Here is a 20,005-nt window from a genome sequence, read left to right on the forward strand (position 1 = left end):
CGATTTTAATCAGTGTAAAATGGAGTCTGCTCTCTCTGGGTACGAACAGTATGTTAAAGACAATACAAGACATAATAAGATTTTAGATAAATGCTTTGGGAACATAAAAGAAGCATACACATCCAGATCAAGGCCTCCCCTGTCGAACTCTGACCACAACACTGTGTACTTAATTCCAACATATAAGACTGTTGAAAAGACACAAACCTGTGATTAAGAGCGTTAATGTGTGGTCAGAAGATACTGTTGAAACCCTGAAAGGTTGTTTTCTTTGTACTGATTGGGAAGTTTTCCATAGCGATGATATTAATGAAACTACCATGGTAACGACAGATTATATAACATTTTGCACTGATAATGTGGTACCCAAAAAGGAGGTGATCACTTACGCTAATAATAAGCCTTATATAACTAAGGAAATTAAAATGTGTATTAATAAAAAGAAACTGGCTTTTCGTAATCAAGATCGCCTCGCAGTAAGTTTGGCCCAGAAGGAATTGAATGGACTACTGAGTGAGGCCAGGAATAAACATAAAGAACTACTGGAGAATAAGCTAAGCATGTCTAACCCTAAACAGCTTTGGGATTCTATGAAATCCATAACTAATATGCAGCCTTCAAGGAAATGTGTATATACTCCTGATGATTTACAGCAAGCCAACAATTTAAATAACTTTTACTTAAGATTTGAGAAGAGCGGCCATATTCCTATGAACAACACTAGTGATATGGAGTCTTCTGGTGTTTATAAAGAAAAGTTGCTGATTGATGCTAATCAGATTAACTATTATTTTAAACATATTTGTCCTAGGAAATCGGCAGGCCCTGATGGAATTTCAGCCTACATTTTAAAAAACTTTGCAGATGAACTGACGCCAGTCTGGCTCCCCATATTTCAACAATCTTTGGATACCGGTATTGTTCCTAGCCTTTGGAAAAGGGCTGTGATCATTCCGGTTCCAAAGATAGTCAAGCCTATATCAAATAATGATTTTAGACCGATTGCGTTAACGTCTGTGATTATGAAATGTTTTGAAAAGTGCATTGTGTCTATGTTAAAAGCAGAGGTTGCTACCAATCTAGATCCTTTACAGTTTGCCTATAGACAGGGGAGGGGAACTGAGGATGCTATTAGCAGCATTATGCACTTAATTCTGAAGCACTTAGAGAATCACAAAGCCTATGCTCGTTTACTTTTTATCGATTTTAGCTCTGCTTTTAACACCATTCAACCGCCCTTGTTAATCACAAAGATGGAGCAGTTGAGTGTAAACCCATCAATCACAAAGTGGTACTTATCTTTTTTAACTGATAGAACTCAGTGTGTAAAAGTAAACAATTGTCTCTCACAACAAAAGAACATTAGCACAGGTGTTCCACAAGGCTGTGTCAGTTCACCAATTCTTTTTACACTTTTTACAAATGAATGTTCAAGTAAGCATTCACAAAACTATATTTTTAAATATTCTGATGACACAGCCATCTTAAGTCTACTTTACGGAAATGATAATCCAGGAATCATCTACCAGCCAGAAATAAGTAGGTTCGTTGATTGGTGTGATAAAAATGATTTAATAATAAATATAAAGAAAACGGAGGAGATTATATTCGACCCAAAATGTATAGGTGACCATCGACAAGTGGTCATACATGACCAAAACATCACCCAAACGCAGACTTACAAGTATTTGGGTGTTTATATAGACAGCTCACTTACTTGGAAAACACACACAGAATGGGTTTGCACTCGGCTGCACCAGAGACTGTACTTCTTACGTAGATTGCATTTTTATGGAGTTAATAAGAAAATCATGATGTTGTTCTATAAAGCTGTTTTAGAAAGTATAGTCAGATATGGTATTACAGTATGGTTTGGGAACCTAAATGTACAGCTTAAGTCTAAATTAGTACATCTGGTGTCGACAGCATTAAAAACTGTTGGACAAGGAGATCAGTTGAATCTTCAACATTTATATGAGAGTTGCATCCTGAATCAGGTACAGAAAATTGTGGAGGACCAAACTCACTTTTTGTACTCGCAGTATGAAATGCTCCCCTTTGGTAGAAGATATAGAGTCCCAATGTGCAAACTAAATCGGTATAAGAATTCCTTTGTGCCTGTATCTGTACGATTATTGAATAATTGTGTATCTTATTAATTTTAAATTTGTAAATGTCTTAACTCAATTGTCTTTTTTATATGTTTATGCAGCAACATGTAGTCCACAACAAATTTCCTTTCGAGGATAATAAAGTATACTACTACTACTACTACTACTACTTAGCTTACACAGACATGTCTAAAATAGGGCTGTCTAGCAAATATGGCAGATATGACTTGCACTTGTAGTAGTGTACATAAACTGTTCGTAAGTTCACACACATCAATAAAATACATGTTTATGTGTAAGATAATATCGGAGAATGTACAATTTTCCAAATGCTGTATTTACACAATAAAATGTAATTATCCTCCAACTTACTCTAACTTTAACAGTGCTGAAATAATTCCCAATAAATGTTAATACATCCTTTGCAGCCTTCAGATAAATTAACTAGTATTACTAGACAAGACTTTTCATTTTTATTTTTCATAGTAAGGAGCTTGCATCTGGAGAACAGAAGAAGACTCACTTAATGGCAGAAATCAAACATAAGGAAGAGCTGCTGGTCAACTATGAAGAGAGACTTTTCAACGTGTGCGGCAGTCAGGACTTCCAGTCAGACCTGAGTAAACTGGAGGATGAGCTGGAGAAGTCCTCTAAAGAGAGAGGTATGCTCTCACAAAACATTTCAGATCCACACTAAATCTACATACTGTGCTCATTTTGTTGGCAAATCTTCAGAATAATGCCATATACATTTGGTAGAAAATGCTAATATAATGGACAAATCATACATGAGCCCGTTAGGGTCGAGGGATGCGTTTTGTGTATGATGGCCTTTGAATTCTGCTGAAGTCTTTGAAGCTTTTCAGATGCAGATTCTGTGTGGGCCTGCTTGATGGTAAATTACTGTTTATTGGTAAACAGGATATAGACTTTCTTTATGCCAAGTAGAGCAATGACTGTTGATATGAAGTATCAAGCTGGGACCCACACAGCTGAGTTTATGAAGTCCACAGCAGTTACACAACCCAGTATGTGTGTGAATTCAGAACATCCCTGGTTTTCTCAGTCTTACGTGTTTTGAATGTGATTATCGGAAGTGTTGGGGAAAGTTACTTTGAAAAGTAATGCATTACAATATTGCGTTACTCCCTTAATAAGTAACTAATTGTGCTACTTAGTTACTTTTTATGTTATGTTATGTTAATTTTGCGTTACTTTTTTTGCACCTGGGCTGGGCTTGTTTTTTTTATAACAAAAAAGTTATATTTTTGGGCAAATGTAAAGACCCTTTCACACCAAAAGTGAAATAATAAGCCTCAGGCTGAAGGAAATTCACAGCTGTACAGTAGAGGGCGCAGCTCAAACAAACCTATCAGCTCTGCTGCCATTTCTGGATAACGGAAGAATAGGATGCAGGTTTAACACTTTAACCAATAAAACTTAAAACGTAAAAGTTTAACACTTACTTTAACCAATAAAAAAAAAAAAATCTATAGTCATTTTTGCTTATGGTTTAACTGAATCATCAAGGCAAGGCAAGGCAAGGCAGGCAAGGCAAGTTTATTTATATAGCACATTTCATACACAATGGCAATTCAAAGTGCTTTACATAGAAGAAATAAAAATAATAAAAATAAATAAGAATAATTAAAACAGTTATATATACAGAAAAATAAAATACAGTACAGTACAAACAGTCGGACGAACAGTGGCACAGTGCTCATTCAGTAAATGCATAGCTAAACAGAAGTGTTTTGAGTCTGGATTTGAATGTGACCACTGTAGGAGCACATCTGATCTCTTCTGGGAGCTGGTTCCAGCATAATAGCTAAAAGCAGACTCACCATGCTTAGAGTGAACCCTTGGTATTTCTAGCTGATATGATCCTAATGATCTGAGTGATCAGTTGGGTTTATATTCAGTGAGCATATCTGCAATGTATTGAGGACCTAGGCCATTGAATGATTTATATACCAGTAATAATACTTTAAAATCAATCCTAAATGTAACTGGGAGCCAGTGTAAAGACCTGAGGACTGGTGTGATATGTTCATATTTCCTGGTTCTGCTCAGAATCCTGGCAGCAGTGTTCTGTATGAGCTGACACTGTCTTATGGTCTTTTTGGGAAGGCCAGTGAGGAGTCCATTACAATAATCCACCCTGCTGGTGATGAAAGCATGCACAAGTTTCTCTACTTGTTTCTCTACATTATCAAAGGTCAGAAACAAGTACATTGGTCAATAAAGTGAGATTAAATGCATAAAAATGTATGTTTTATTTAACATATTTAGTTATTGAAGGTTTGCATAGTATTCTGATTCTGCATTTCAGTGATTTTATTCATTTTGAGAAATATTGAATCTTTTTTTGTGCAAGTGAGATGAGTAAATGCACGCTCACTTTTAGTCTAGAACTGCAATAAGCATCATGTTCACACAGCACACAAACACACACACACAACACCTCTCCACTTACTCATGATTCTCTCAACATTGGGACAGGAGAGCTCTCATTATTCTCGTAATTTTGTTGTAATTTTGATATTTTGTTGGAAATTTTAAACTTTACTTTACAAGTTACTTGAAAAAGTAATCTGATTACATATCTCAAGTTGCTTGTAATGAGTTCCCCCCAGCACTGATTCTCATTATCTTTTTGTCTTCTCTTGGCAGCCATGCTGGCGGGCGCCACCGCCGTGTACAGTCAGTTCATCAGTCAGCTGACGGAGGAGGGCGAGCCCTGCTGTCCCGTGTGTCAGCGTGTGTTCCCCTCAGAGGCCGAGCTCCAGGATGTCATTAATGACATGCAGTCCAAGCTGCGGCTCGTCCCAGACAAACTGAAGAACACCGAGCAGGACCTGAAGAGGAAAGAGCGCAGGCGTGATGAAATGATGGCACTGAAGCCCATCAGGCAATAACACTTTTCTTGCCATTCAGTTATCACTTTATCTTTCTATCTGTCTAATTCTCAATCTGTTTATCACTTTAACTATCCATCCTTTATTTCATGTTTATACATCCATCTTTTACTTCACCTATCCATGCATCCATCCATCATCCACCTGTTTACCCCTTCATTCCTGCATCCATCCACCTGTTTACCCCTTCATTCCCCACCCATCCATCTATCCATACATCATCCACCTGTTTATCTATTCATTCCTCCATCCTTCCATCATCCATCCATCCATCCATCCACCTGTTAATCCCTTCATTCCTCCATCCATCCATCCATCCATCCATCCATCCATCCATCCTTCTTCCTGTTTACCCCTTCATTCCCCCCTCTGTCCACCTGTTTACCCCTTCATTTCTCCATCCCTCATCCATCCTTCCTCCTGTTTACCCCTTCATTCCCTCCTCTGTCCACCGGTTTACCCCTTCATTCCCCCCTCTGTCCACCTGTTTACCCCTTCATTTCTCCATCCCTCATCCCTCATCAATCCTTCCTCCTGTTTACCCCTTCATTCCCTCCTCTGTCCACTTGTTTACCCCCTTCATTCCCCCCTCTGTCCACCTGTTTACCACTTCATTTCTCCATCCCTCATCCATCGTTCCTCCTATTTACCCCTTCATTCCCCCCTCTGTCCACCTGTTTACCCCTTCATTTCTCCATCCCTCATCCATCCTTCCTCCTGTTTATCCCTTCATTCCCCCATCCATTCATCCATCCATCCACTTACTTACCCCTTCATTCCTCCATCCATACTTCCTCCTTTTTACCCCTTCATTCCCCATCCATCCATCCATCCACCAGATTACCCCTCCTTCCATCCACCCCTTATATTGATATTGATGAATATTTTTTGTCTTGACAGGCAGTCTATAGTGGAGCTCCAGGAGAAAGAGCTGCCAGAGCTCAGAAATAAACTCCAGCGTGTGAATCGAGACATTGAGAAGCTGAAAGGAGACACTGAGGAGCAGGAGACGCTGCTGTGCACACTGATGTCTGAGGAGGACACCGCCAAGGCCTGTCTGCAGGACGTCTCCCTCATGGATCGCTGTCAGGTCTAAGCTCATCTCCAGCCAGTCCAAACACAGAAAATAAAATCCAGTAACATGCAGCACATCAGAACAATACAACATTTACTTAAAGACTTATTTATTTATCACATAGAACATTCAGAAAACTGCAGTATTTGGGATTCTTATTAAAAATACACAATACTGAAAGTTTATTATATACTAAATCTCAAGTTTTCTGAAGTCATATACTGTAGTAGCTTTATGAAGAATAGAGCAAAAGTTGTTATCCGGTTGTAAAGGTGCACAATGCAGGATTTTCAGTTACTGTTTGTAAACACAACATTTAAACTTGGCCCCTCCTCACAGGCTGAAAACCGCCAGAGACACAAGCCCTCTCCCTGTCTATCAGTTGCACACGCAGCCGAACGACTCAAGAGAACACCAGCGGGAACATGAGCGATAAGCTGTTTTGTTATAAAAAATCATCCAAAAATAGCATTGTGTATACTAAAGAACAGATACGCAAATAGTTAGATGACTGCTTGTAATTTGCGAGCGAGTTTAGCCATCATCAGTCTAGCTCACTAATAAACAATAATTACGTGTCATCATAAAAACATAATTATAATGCCTAGTATTCTGACGGATTACAGATAGCTGTCAACAAGGCAATAGCAACTTACCGGACAACTTAACCAAGCTTCAGACTCACATGATAAAGTCCTGTCCTCACCTGTGCCACGCATCATTATTGGCTGGGGCTACACATTCCACAGGAATTCAGGAAGAAAATATGAAAATATAGGCAGTAGTGTATTTGTAGACACAAACACCGCTGCACACTTCTAGTGGACCATAAACCGTGATTGAGAGGCATTATTTAGTATTAGTCTATACACAATTTTTTCCCCGAAAATCCTGCACAAGTGCACCTTTAAGTCTGATTTCATACATTACAGTTTCCAGGTCCAAATGCTCCTTTGGATCCCAAAAGCAAACAAACTGTGCTAATATACTCTCATGGTGTGCTGTACTACTCCTGAAAAAATCAGGATCTTAACCTTTATCTCCATAGAAATCTAAAAACAAATTGTTATGAATCATTACAATTTTGGTGTCCGGGACAGAGTCCAGAGACTATAGTGTTCTATAGCTCTAAAAAAAGCTTAGCTTAAAGGTGTGCTATAAATGAATAGTTCTCATAAATGGCTTTCGATATATTATTCTCACTTGAAATAGAGTATAAACTTGGACGCAACAGTAATTGATGTGGCACAAGTTAGTATTAGCACAACGCAGTATTTTTATTGAACTGTGGGTAATCAGAATGTTTCCTGTCATATGTAGCTTGACCTGAAGGATGTGGAGAGAAAGATCGCTCAGCATGCAGCCAAGCTTCAGGGAGTTGACCTCAGCCGAACCATGACGCAGGTCAGCCAGGAGAAACAAGAGACCCAACACCGCCTGGACACCAGTATGTTCAGCTCTTTATGTAGAATACAAAACACTTTTTGTGAATCTCATGTGAATGTACACTCCTGTTCAAAAGTTTGGGGTCTGAAAGAAGTCTCTTGTGCTCACCAAGGCTGCATCTATTTGATCAAAAATACAGTAAAAACATGTGGAAAATTATTACAATTTATGATGTTTTCTGTTTTAATATATACAAAAATAGTAGTGTAATTTATTCCAGTGATGGCAAGGCTGAATTTTCAGCATCATTACTCCAGTCTTCAGTGTTACATGATCCTTCAGTTCATTTGGTACTGCTTAAAACAGTTGTGCTGCTTAATATTTTTGTGGAAACCATGATACTTTTTTCAGGAGTCTTTATGGATAGAAAGTTCAAAAGAACAGCATTTCAAACCGCATTTGAAATCCTTTGTTACATAATAAATATCTTTACTGTCAATTTTAATCTGTTTAAATAGTCTTTTGCTGAATTAAAATATTAATTTCTCTTTTTTTTTTTTATCTTACTGACCCCAATCTTTTGAATGGCCATGTACATCAATTTAAACATGTGTCATTTGTTCTTTGATATTCTTATTTTATATTTATATAAATTTATAAGGGAAATTGTATATCCTGAGTACTATATCAACAGATAGACAGAACGACCAACCAAGATAGATAGATAGATAGATAGATAGATAGATAGATAGATAGATACTAATAGGAAAAGGTATTTTTTCTATACTTTTAATCACTTTCACTACTTAGGGTGAGTTGCACCAATAGGGATTACGCTTAAGTGTATCTAGTAATTCTGTTGCACCAAACTTTTAAATTTGTTTAAAAATAAGCATGCTCTCATTTAAACTATCATTTTGATCCTAGTTTTATTTTACATTTAAGATAGATTAACTTTAATCTTGTTGCTCCATTACTTTAAACTCTGATTTAAATCTCAGTTAGGGATAATCTTTAAATTTACAGGAGAGGTTTAAATGCACCTACAATAATAATAAAAAAATAAAATAAAAAAAAATAAAAAAAAATTTAAATATGTGGCTGACTAAACAAAGTAATGTAATATAAAAGAAACTGCATGCATTGTTAATATAAAATAAGTATTAGCAAAATGCTATTGGAATTCATTTTAAATGTAGCATGTCACACCACAGCAAATGTTAACAAAGTATTTTATGTCAAATACCCAAATACTGGTAAAATAAGTTCTAACACCTACTGTATATGACCCTGTTTATCACTGTGTCTCCATGTGATGCTCTTCGTGTTTAGCCTGCAGTAAGATCGAGCTGAAAAGGAAACTGATCCAGGACCAGCAGGAGCAGATCCAGGCCTTGAAAAGCAGCGTAAACGAGATTCGTGGAGAAAAGCTCCTGATCTCCAGCCACATGCAGAAGCGTCAACAGTTGGAGGAGCAGTGTGTGGAGTTCTCCACTGAAATCCAGACGCTCCAACGAGACATTCGAGTGAGGAGCGCCTCTCCACTTTAATGTGCCTTTCATTCATAATGAGAAAAGTTCCCTTTCATAGGTTCACTCGATGCAGCGTCATTAGCTGACATTATCGAAACACCCTCCAGGTATGAAGATTGTCTGAAACCTGTATAGAATCACACCAATTCATTGACTGATTGTGCTTGCACCGGTCACTAAGGCATGTGTCACCAGGATGTTATCATGGCATCACTCCTCAGATTTCTGCTCTTCAGAAATCTGAGCCATGTAGTGTGTTTCTTCTGATTTGAATGGATTCATCATGTTTGGTGGTCTTCATTACGTAGTAGATTATTATCCTCTGGGTGAACACAATGGCATTTCGTAAGTATGTGGCTCTGTGTCCTTTTTTATTACGAGCGAGGACTCGCATGATAAGTGCTTGGGCTATCATCATGCTCAAGCCGCCTTTAATGACTTGTCAGCACTGCAAGAATTTTAAAATGAAAGCTGATGTTGCATTGGATGAGAAATGCTATTTGTAAAGCTTATGAGGCGTGTGGGTTATCTTCACCTCTGGACACTTTTATAAGATTTTATAATCTTGATATTAACCTGACCCCAGGTTCCCAGTTTTGTTGTTGTTGGGTTTTTTTTTTTTTTTGCTTTTTGCTTGAGCGGGGTGTTATTTATTCATGTCTGTCAGTGTTTTGTGTTTATGCAATCACAGACTGATAAACCAGTAGTTACCTCGTAGTGTAGTGCTGTGGTTTACTGTTCCCATAGCTTCAGCTCCTCACTCAGCGTTATATGAACCCATAAAAGGGAACATCTATAGATTACTTATGTATTTATTCAGTAAGATTGCATCAAACTGCTCAAAAATGACAGTAACATACATTTTAGTATAATAGTATAATGGCTGCTGAAAATTCAGCTTTGCCATCTCAGGAGTAACTTACATTTTAAATATACAGTGGGTATGGAAAGTATTCAGACCCCCTTAAATTGTTCACTCTTTGTTATATTGCAGCCATTTGCTAAAATCATTTAAGTTCTTTTTTCCCCCCTCATTATTGTACACACAGCACTCCATATTGACAGAAAAACACAGAATTGTTGACATTTTTGCACATTTATTAAAAAAGAAAAACTGAAATATCACATGGTCCTAAGTATTCAGAACCTTTGCTCAGTATTTAGTAGAAGCACCCTTTTGATCTAATACAGCCATGAGTCTTTTTGGGAAAGATGCAACAAGTCTTTCACACCTGGATTTGGGTATCCTCTGCCATTCCTCCTTGCAGATCCTCTCCAGTTCTGTCAGGTTGGATGGTAAACGTTGGTGTACAGCCATTTTCAGGTCTCTCCAGAGATGCTCAATTGGGTTTAAGTCAGGGCTCTGGCTGGGCCATTCAAGAACAGTCACAGAGTTGTTGTGAAGCCACTCCTTCGTTATTTTAGCTGTGTACTTAGGGTCATTGTCTTGTTGGAAGGTGAACCTTCGGCCCAGTCTGAGGTCCAGAGCACTCTGGAGAAGGTTTTCGTCCAGGATATCCCTGTACTTGGTCGCATTCATCTTTCCCTCGATTGCAACCAGTCGTCTGTCCCTGCAGCTGAAAAACACCCCCACAGCATGATGCTGCCACCACCATGCTTCACTGTTGAGACTGTATTGGACAGGTGATGAGCAGTGCCTGGTTTTCTCCACACATACCGCTTAGAATTAAGGCCAAAAAGTTCTATCTTGGTCTCATCAGACCAGAGAATCTTATTTATCACCATCTTGGAGTCCTTCAGGTGTGCTTTCATGTGTCTTGCACTGAGGAGAGGCTTCTGTCGGGCCACTCTGCCATAAAGCCCCGACTGGTGGATGGCTGCAGTGATGGTTGACTTACTACAACTTTCTCCCATCTCCCGACTGCATCTCTGGAGCTCAGCCACAGTGATCTTTGGGTTCTTCTTTACCTCTCTCACCAAGGCTCTTCTCCCCCGATAGCTCAGTTTGGCCGGATGGCCAGCTTTAGGAAGGGTTCTGGTCGTCCCAAACGTCTTCCATTTAAGGATTATGGAGGCCACTGTGCTCTTAGGAACCTTAAGTGCAGCAGACATTTTTTTTGTAACCATGGCCAGATCTGTGCCTTGCCACAATTCTGTCTCTGAGCTCTTCAGGCAGTTCCTTTGACCTCATGATTCTCATTTGCTCTGACATGCACTGTGAGCTGTAAGGTCTTATATAGACAGGTGTGTGGCTTTCCTAATCAAGTCCAATTAGTATAATCAAACACAGCTGGACTCAGATGAAGGTGTAGAACCATCTCAAGGATGATCAGAAGAAATGGACAGCACCTGAGTTAAATATATGAGTGTCACAGCAAAGGGTCTGAATACTTAGGACCATGTGATATTTCAGTTTTTCTTTTTTTAATAAATGTGCAAAAATGTCAACAATTCTGTGTTTTTCTGTCAATATGGGGTGCTGTGTGTACAATAATGAGGAAAAAAAATGCACTTAAATGATTTTAGCAAATGGCTGCAATATAACAAAGAGTGAAAAATTTAAGGGGGTCTGAATACTTTCCGTACCCACTGTATATTAAAATAGAAAACAGTTATTTGAAATTGTAATATTTCACAACAGTTTTTTTTTTTTTTTTTTTTTTTTTACTGTATTTTGATCAAATAAATGCAGCAGTGGTGAGCATAAGATAATTCTTTCAAAAACATAAAATCTTACAGACCCCAGACTTTTGAACGATGATGTAATCATATTTTTACTGGTGTGTCATGATGTGTGTTTATTAGGATGCAAAGGAGCAGATGTCTCCTCTAGCTGCAACTCTGGTGAAGCTCCAGCTGGAGAAACAGGACATTGCAAAGCGCAGGATGCATAAATGGGAAGAAGGGCAAGAAAAGGTGTCGGTTAATTTGTTTTTGCATTTGTGTTTTAGGTTTTATGTGACTTATAATTTATGTTTACTGTGAAATTATTCACCACAATGTATTACATGAAAGGTTGTGGATTTTTACTTTAATGCAACTAAAGTCATTGCTTATTGTCAGAGTTGACTAAAGCTTTCTTTTAGATACATTCACTCAAGGAAAAAGTTAAAAACTTGACCCTCCTTGAAAGAGAGATCACCAAGTACATTGAAGAGGGCAAAGACAGCTACAAAGAGGTACAACAAAATAATGTGCCATCTCTTAGCTCTCGTTTCCTAATAAATGCAAGTATGTTTTCCCATTTGTTTTACTTTTTTACTTTTTCTTATTTAGCAAAAAGAAACTGAGCTACAAGAGGTGGACAAACAACTACAGGAGGCTGAAAAACAGCGAGAGAAGACCAATAAAGACATGGGCAACATCCAACAAGATATTGACACTCAGAAGGTCAAGCAAAGCGTTTTTGCTTTTGTTGTTGCATAGGCCTATATATACAGTTGTAATATAAATGATTCAACCTGTAACGAATTAGCTCTATGAAATATTAATAATCAATAATATTTGGTTATAATTGATTATGAATATTTGGATCAGTTAATATAATTAACTTAATGTTGTAAAATTAATATTACAATCAACCCACCTGTTTGTCCCGTGAACACTCAGTGTTAATTGTTTATTAATTATAAGAAATATTCATTTCCGGGGAAGGGAAATGTCTGTCTTACTGTACAGTACTAAGAGCCTGTTGTCAAAATCTAAATCGTAAAGTAAACTTTGTTGCAAGCAGAGAATCAGAACCAGATATGTATTGTGCACAAGTTTTATTAACTAAATCACAAACATAACTAATCTAAACACATACACGGGTAAAAGGGTGAGTGACAGAATGGAATCGGAAGCAGGAAATGGAACTATGGGAAAGATCCATTTAACTATGAAAAGAACGATCAGCTTATCATTTTCAGAGTACCTCATTAAATGTATATACTTGCTTGGCATTTGCCGCGGACACATTTCTTGAAGATCGTGGAAAAGGATGTTGATGTTTCCTTTGAGTGTCAAACATTGAAGTTGCAATCGTTTTCTTCTCCGTTGGATGAAGAAGATATGATGAACTTGCATGGTTAGTTCGACTCTGTTCTGGTTGGAGTGCAGATTGTGAAGGGGCCGGAGAGGACACGCAGAGCAAATGGTGGGAGTTGCGATGGACTTCTTCTGCATTGAAAGAAGACATTGTCCAAACTCCTGAGGTTGTCCTTGATTCTGTTGTGGTTGAGAGAGTCCTCTCTCTCCTGAATGAGCACATGGCTGGTTGTGAGTCGAGGCCTGCTGCCCTGGGGCCTGCTGAGACCACGCTGGACATTACGGCATCCTGAACGTACCGAGAAGGCCAAGAGTTGATCGTTGCCCATTCAGTGATGGTAAAGTTGCAGGTTTTTTTTCTGATTCCTTTGGGAGAGTGAAAGCATAGCAGGCGGTGGTCACAGCCTGCCCACAAACATCAACCCAAAGAAGCAGCACTAGAGAGCCAGGAGAAGAGAGAGGAGGGTCACTGTGAATTTGTCTCTAATAAAGCCTGAGAAAGGCCCCACCTCTCTGGGTTCGCTTGACCAATGAGAAGGGTGGAATTTCCAAGCGGGAAAATTCCTCTGTGGTTGATTTATGAATCTTTGTTTTAAAGGGATACTTCAGGATTTAGCATTAAGCTTTGTATTAGTAGAAAACCTGTAGTATTTTCGAATTACCGTGCTTTCCACCCTCATATCCCCCTGAGATGAGAGATTTATGTATTTTTTGTCTGGAAAAAATCCTCAGATGACGCAAAAAAACGTCATTTTGCGTCATCGGAGGATTTTTTGGCCAGAGGCCAAACTACAGCCAGTAGGAGGGGCTGTCCCGCATGTCTTCAACCCGCCCAAAGGGGGTGGGATCTCACTCACAGAATGTACACAGTGTCAGCCGTCTTTCTTTGGAAGCTAAGCTAGCAGGCTCTTGATCTGTGGAGAAAGCTAAGTATTAGGAGAAAGCTGAGTAGTAGGGGTTACCATCCTCTTTTTCCTGGACATGTCCGGCCGTCGAGATCGTCCAAAATGTTCGGGATTCGGCTTTTGCTTTCTGCAGTCGCCATCCATGGTTTACATGCACACCTTTTGTTTCAGTCTAACTGAATTCATTCCGATTGGTTTATCTGAATGTAGTGTTTACATGAACGCTAAACAAGTGATCGGTTGATGTGCGTTTTAACTGCTAAAAAAAAATCCCGCTCCTCTGTGAGAGATAGGAGACCGGTGCGTCTCACAGACTCACAGTCTTTGACTGCAGCGCGTCCTGCTCATCGGTAATCACGCCACCAGCCTTGCGCCGTTCTCCCACGGCCCTCAGTCTCGTCCTGCTCGCCACAGTAAACATAATGAATGGCGACTGTAGAACGCAAAAGCCGAATCCCGGACATTTTGGGCGATCGTGAAATCCCGGGCAGACTCTTCACGGAGCTTCACTATTAGACTAGCCTTGTTGTTTAACTGCACTCTCTTACCGGTAGGCGTGGCTTGGGAGTGGCCTCCTAGGGCAGCGAAGCAAGTGCATTCTGGGAGTTGTTGTCTTTCATCCACATAAGCCAAAAATACATTTTCTGGCTTTTCTCAGTCTAGAATGCTCCAAATTCAAAAATAATTTCACATTTCTTCTACATAAATGACCCATTTTAAATACACATTCATCTTTCCAGAGGTGAAGTATCCCTTTAAGCGTGCTCATTTGCATGTGCAGCTGGATTGGTTTCTGATGAAGAAACGCCTCGGTTACGACTGTAACCTCGGTTCCCTGAAGAGGGAACGAGCGTTGCGTCGAATTGACGCTATGGGGAACGCTTTGCGTGATGACGTCTTGAAGCACATGTAAAATCAGTCCAATGGTGTGGCGGAACGTCAGAGGCGGGTGACGTCACGTACCAGGAAGCTACAAAAGCCGGCCCGAAACAGAAAACGAAAGCTTCGTAGAGTCTGAAGTCGTGCTGACAGGCATGAAGGAGATATGGCAAGGTGACGCAACGCTCGTTCCCTCTTCAGGGAACCGAGGTTACAGTCGTAATCGAGGCGTTCCCTTTCAAGGGAACTCGCGTTGCGTCGAATTGACGCTATGGGGAACGTCTATACCAACGCCACCATAGCTACAAATGTCTGTCCTGTGTGAAATCAAGTGAGCAGCACTAGGAAGACAAAACCTGAGACCCTGGAGTAGAGTCTAGGTCTAAAGAGTAGAACCTGACGAAGGTGTGCGGTAAGGACCAGCCTGCCGCATCACAAACGTCCTGTAAAGATACTCCTGATATAAGGGCCGTAGAGGCCGCCATACTCCTAGTAGAGTGCGGCCGGACAGCCAAAGGAGAAGGCTGCCCAGCCGCCTCATAAGCAAGTGAGATAGCCTCAACCACCCACTTGCTCATCCTTTGCTTACTGGACCTCCTTTGTTAGGGGACCCAAAGCAAACAAACAATTGATCACTCTTTTACGCCACAGGGCAGCTCTGTGGACATATGTGTCTAACGCCCGTACAGGGCAAAGCAAATTTATTCGCCTCCTGGTCCGCTTTTCGAAAGGGAGGAGGACCTCCAAGTGCCACGAGGGAAACGAGATACCAAAGGGTCTTTCCCCACAGACATTCCACCCAAAGGACTGTGGTAAGCACCTACGGCCGCCACATAAACCTTTAAAGTGGACGGGGTCAGACCTGCAGTGAACCGGTCCTGCAGGAACTCCAGAACTGTACCAATTGGGCAGTTGACTGGATCCAACCGACGGTCACTACACAAAGAAGTGAATACTCTCCACTTCCGGGCATAAAGTTTCCTCGTGGAGGGAGCTCTGGACTGTAGAATGGTCTCAGCAACCTCAGTTGAGAGACCTGACTCTATGAACTGGGCCCCCTCAGAGGCCAAGCCCACAGGTTCCACAGTTCTGGCGGGGGTGAAATATTGAGCCCCCTGCTTGGGACAGAAGGTCCCTCCTGACAGGAAGCTCCAGAGGATGCCCGTCGAGGAGGGACACAAGATCGGGAAACCATACTCTGCCCGGCCAGCGCGGGGCTAAAAGAAGCAGGCAAACCCGGTCCCTGCGAACTCTCTCCAGAACTCCCGGGAGCAGAGCCACTGGGGGAAAAGCGTACAGACGTAGCCTCGGCCACGTCTGTACCATAGCATCCAGTCCAGAGGAGCTGGATGCGTGAGGGAGACCAAAGTCCCTCCATATCAGCTCCACCACCTCGGGGTGGAGCCTCCATTCCCCGGGCCTCGGCCCCTGTCTCGACAGAGTGTCTGCTCCTATATTCTGAACCCCGGGGAGGTAGGCTGCCCTGAGTGACAGCAACTTCCCCTGGGACCACAAGAGGATATGGCGTGCCAGATCGGATAATGGGCGCGAGCGCAAACCCCCTTGGTGGTTGATATAGGCGACTACCGACGTGTTGTCCGTATGTACTAACACATGGTGTCCCCTGAGACCTGTGATAAAGCTCCTCAGAGCCCGGAAGACAGCTAACATCTCTAGGCTATAGAATGCCAGGAACGATGATGGTCTTCCCACAGACCTTGAGATGAGCGACCCTCAGGATCGCTCCCCAACCCGTGAGGGAAGCATCCGTCGTTAGCAGTTTGCGACGACAAGGAGCTCCCAGCACTGGGCCCTGGGACAGGAACCAAGGTTTCTTCCACATAACCAAGGCACGTAGGCATCGCCGCGTGACCTTGATTGTGCGAAATGGGTTGCCCCTCGGGGAAAAACCCTCTGGTCCTGAGCCACCACTGCAGGGGTCTCATGTGCAGTAGTCCAAAAGGTATCACGTTGGAAGCTGCTGCCATGAGACCCAACAGTCTCTGGAACTGTTTGACAGTGAGTAGCTGGCCTAGCTTTACACTTTTCACAGCTGCAAGGATGGAATCTATGCGTGGCGGTGACAGGCGCGCCTGCATCGACACTGAATCCCAAACCACGCCTAAAAAAGTGGTCCTCTGAAATGGAGAAAGCACACTCTTCTCGGCGTTCAGCCGTAACCCCAACTCTTTCATATGGGCGAGATCAACATCTCGATGTTGAACCGCCATCTGATGCGACTGAGCTAAAATCAACCAATCGTCGATGTAGTTCATGATGCGAACACCCTGGAGGCGCAGAGGCGCCAGAGCTGCATCCACGCATTTGGTGAAAGTGCGGGGTGATACAGCCAGGCCGAATGGAAGAACTCGATATTGGTATGCTTTTGCCCCCGAAAGCAAACCTCAGGAACTTCCAATGACACGGACGGATGGAAATATGCGTCCTTGAGGTCTATCGTGACAAACCAGTCCTCAGACTAATCTGTGGCACGATTGTCTCAATGTTAACATTTTGAACTTGAGCTGCATGACTGACTCATTCAGAACTCGAAGATCTAAAATGGGACGCAATCCCCCGTCCTCCTGTAAAACCCGGTTTCCCTGTTGGAGGGAGGTACATATTCTATGGCCCCTTTCTCTAACAGAGTGTTTACTTCCTGTTCCATAACCAGAACCTGCTCGGGGCCCACCACTGTGGGCAGGACCCCCATAAACCGAGTTGGGCGTTTCTAGAATTGTATCTGATACCCTTTTCCCACGGTCTGCAGGACCCAACGAGAAACATTTGACAGTAGCTTCCACGCTGTCAAAGATTCTACTAGAGGTACCAGCCTCTCGAGACTGGTTTCTGGATTGTGTTGCTGTTGAGTAGTCGGTTCGTCGCCCTGTAACGGCGCACCGGCAGGGAACGACCAAACAGACTGCTCTAGCACCCTCCTCAGAGGGGGCGGGCATCCCGAGGCCACTACGTTTCCGGGTGGACCTTGAGATATGTGCTCGCCGGAGACCGCTGCGCCCTGTAACACCGGAAGCGGCAGGGTTGGCAGAACGGTCCCCTGAGGGCACCGAAGAGAGACGGGCACCGTGAAAAGAGGTGTTAACCGCTCTGCTTCGGGGGGACTACCCTCATTTGTCCTGAGCCCTCAGACATCAGGACTTTTTCCCAGCAGCCTTCTTGGCGGTAATAACGGTCCGCAGATCCGTTTTACCCCTCGAAGACTGCTGGGTTTGAGAGTGCCCTCCGTGTCCCCGAGATTTTTGTGGGGGAGCACGGGAGGAAACGCTCTGTTTCTGAGTGGCGCGGTGCTCAGCGCTCTTTTTAGAGGAGTGAGGCTGCTCCCGCTCAGCAGCCTCATAGAAAGAACGGCGGGGGAGAAGTTTCTGAAGTGCAGCTGCCTGTTTTGAAGCTTCTTGAGACTTCGCTACAGCACTATTAACTGCGTCTGCAAATAACCCTTGCGTGGATACTGGTGCATCTAAAATAACATGTTTTTCTTTGTCCTTTATATCACTTAAGTTGAGCCACAGATGCCTCTCAGTGGCCACCAGGGCTGCCATAGAGCGGCCAATGGATTTAGCCGTCTCCTTGGTGGCCCTGAGAGACAAATCTGTGGCTCTACGCAGTTCAGACACCGTATCAGCACTAATACCCCCGCCCTCCTCATAATCACCCAATAACTCAGCCTGGTAAGCCTGCATTATGGACATTGTATGTAAACACGCTGCAGCTTGACCGGCGGCGGCATAAGCTTTATGAACCAGGGCAGATGTAACTTTTACTGGCTTGGATGGAAGTGCAGGAGCCTTCAGAGAAGATGCCGTTGCTGGAGAGAGATAGCTCGCGAGCGTCTCTTCCACCTTCGGCATCTCCCCATAACCATGCTCTTTATAATTGTGAATGGATGAATAGTGTGATGTTTGTGCAGTATACACTCGATATGACACTGGTTTCCCCCACGATCTCGACACCTCGGTGTGGAGATCGGGGAAAAACGGAAGGCTTCTGCACTGAGGCTGTGCACGAGATGGCAGGAAACGTTCGTCGAGCTTGCTTTTCGAACGAGCGCCCTGCCTATCTTCTGGCCACTCAATAGATAATCGCTCGACAGCTCTAGTGATAACATCAAGCAATTCTTCAAACGCATGAGACTGAGGTGGCGAATCCTCAGACTCAGTGTCAATACTAACAACGTCCAACTCCTCAGAGCTGGACAATTGCAGTTCTTCGGGGGGGAAGAAACCGCAACACGTGCTTCCACACTCTGGTGAGAGGCACTGGATCTATCAGAAGGAGGCTGAGATAAGGCAGAGCCCGTCTCAACATCCACTGATAGATCCATTTGCGAACCCCAGGTCTGTGATTGCCGCCGTGCCTCGGCAGCGGCGGGACCAGAGCCCTGGGGAACGCGATCGGGCCAGCTTTTGTAGCTTCCTGGTACGTGACGTCACCCGCCTCTGACGTTCCGCCACACCATTGGACTGATTTTACATGTGCTTCAAGACGTCATCACGCAAAGCGTTCCCCATAGCGTCAATTCGACGCAACGCGAGTTCCCTTGAAATGGAACTAAGAAAGATTCTTGTAATACTAATATGTTGCGCAGCTATCGGCATATCATGTACACAATGATTTCGATCTTCAAAGTACCAATTTTATAGAGACCAAACTTGGTATAGGTGAGGTTACATTGACAGTTGGTTCTATCATAAAATACACAGTATCAAGAAAATAATAGAATTAAAAACACTATACAAGACAGTAAATCATTCACACAATTTTCTGGGATGCATGTTCATTTATAGATCAGATTAAGGCAGCAAAGTCTGTTTTAAAGTCTGTTTCTGTCTTCCCCATTGTCTCTGTCTCGACCACGTGACCACATTTTTTAACAGCCATAAAACCAACTTATCTGATCGTGGTCATGGTAACTAAGACCTTCTTGCCCTTGTTGGGGGGATGGGACCACAGATCTCAGAGTGAGTTTTAAATATTATTTGTTAAACTATAACAAATACTTGTGTCTGATTTGTCTCAGTCGTTACAAACCCCCATTGCAAATCAGGTTTATTGTCAAAATGTACATACTTTTAGCTGTTTGCAATGGACAAATCAAACAAAGGTAATTTAAATAGCTCAACACAACAAATGTTTCAAGTGATTTCCCCAAATTCAACTGAAAATGTAACTTTTAATGACTTCTGCAGTC

The 20,005-nt window shown here is 42.3% G+C and overlaps 1 protein-coding gene across 1 annotated transcript in view; it reads left to right on the forward strand.

The window, feature by feature from the left end:
• Window positions 1–20,005, forward strand: part of LOC309477975 (DNA repair protein RAD50-like) — a 93,171-nt gene that overhangs the window by 43,358 nt on the left and 29,808 nt on the right. Inside the window, exons 13-20 of the mRNA XM_082141516.1 lie at window positions 2,598–2,773; window positions 4,785–5,022; window positions 5,930–6,119; window positions 7,425–7,551; window positions 8,823–9,016; window positions 11,789–11,899; window positions 12,070–12,162; window positions 12,260–12,373. Coding sequence (XP_081997642.1) covers window positions 2,598–2,773; window positions 4,785–5,022; window positions 5,930–6,119; window positions 7,425–7,551; window positions 8,823–9,016; window positions 11,789–11,899; window positions 12,070–12,162; window positions 12,260–12,373 — 1,243 coding nt within the window. The remainder of the gene's footprint in view (window positions 1–2,597; window positions 2,774–4,784; window positions 5,023–5,929; window positions 6,120–7,424; window positions 7,552–8,822; window positions 9,017–11,788; window positions 11,900–12,069; window positions 12,163–12,259; window positions 12,374–20,005) is intronic.

Source organism: Leuciscus leuciscus (genome assembly GCF_965113295.1).
Source record: "Leuciscus leuciscus genome assembly, chromosome: 16".
Classification (NCBI taxonomy): Eukaryota; Metazoa; Chordata; class Actinopteri; order Cypriniformes; family Leuciscidae; genus Leuciscus; species Leuciscus leuciscus.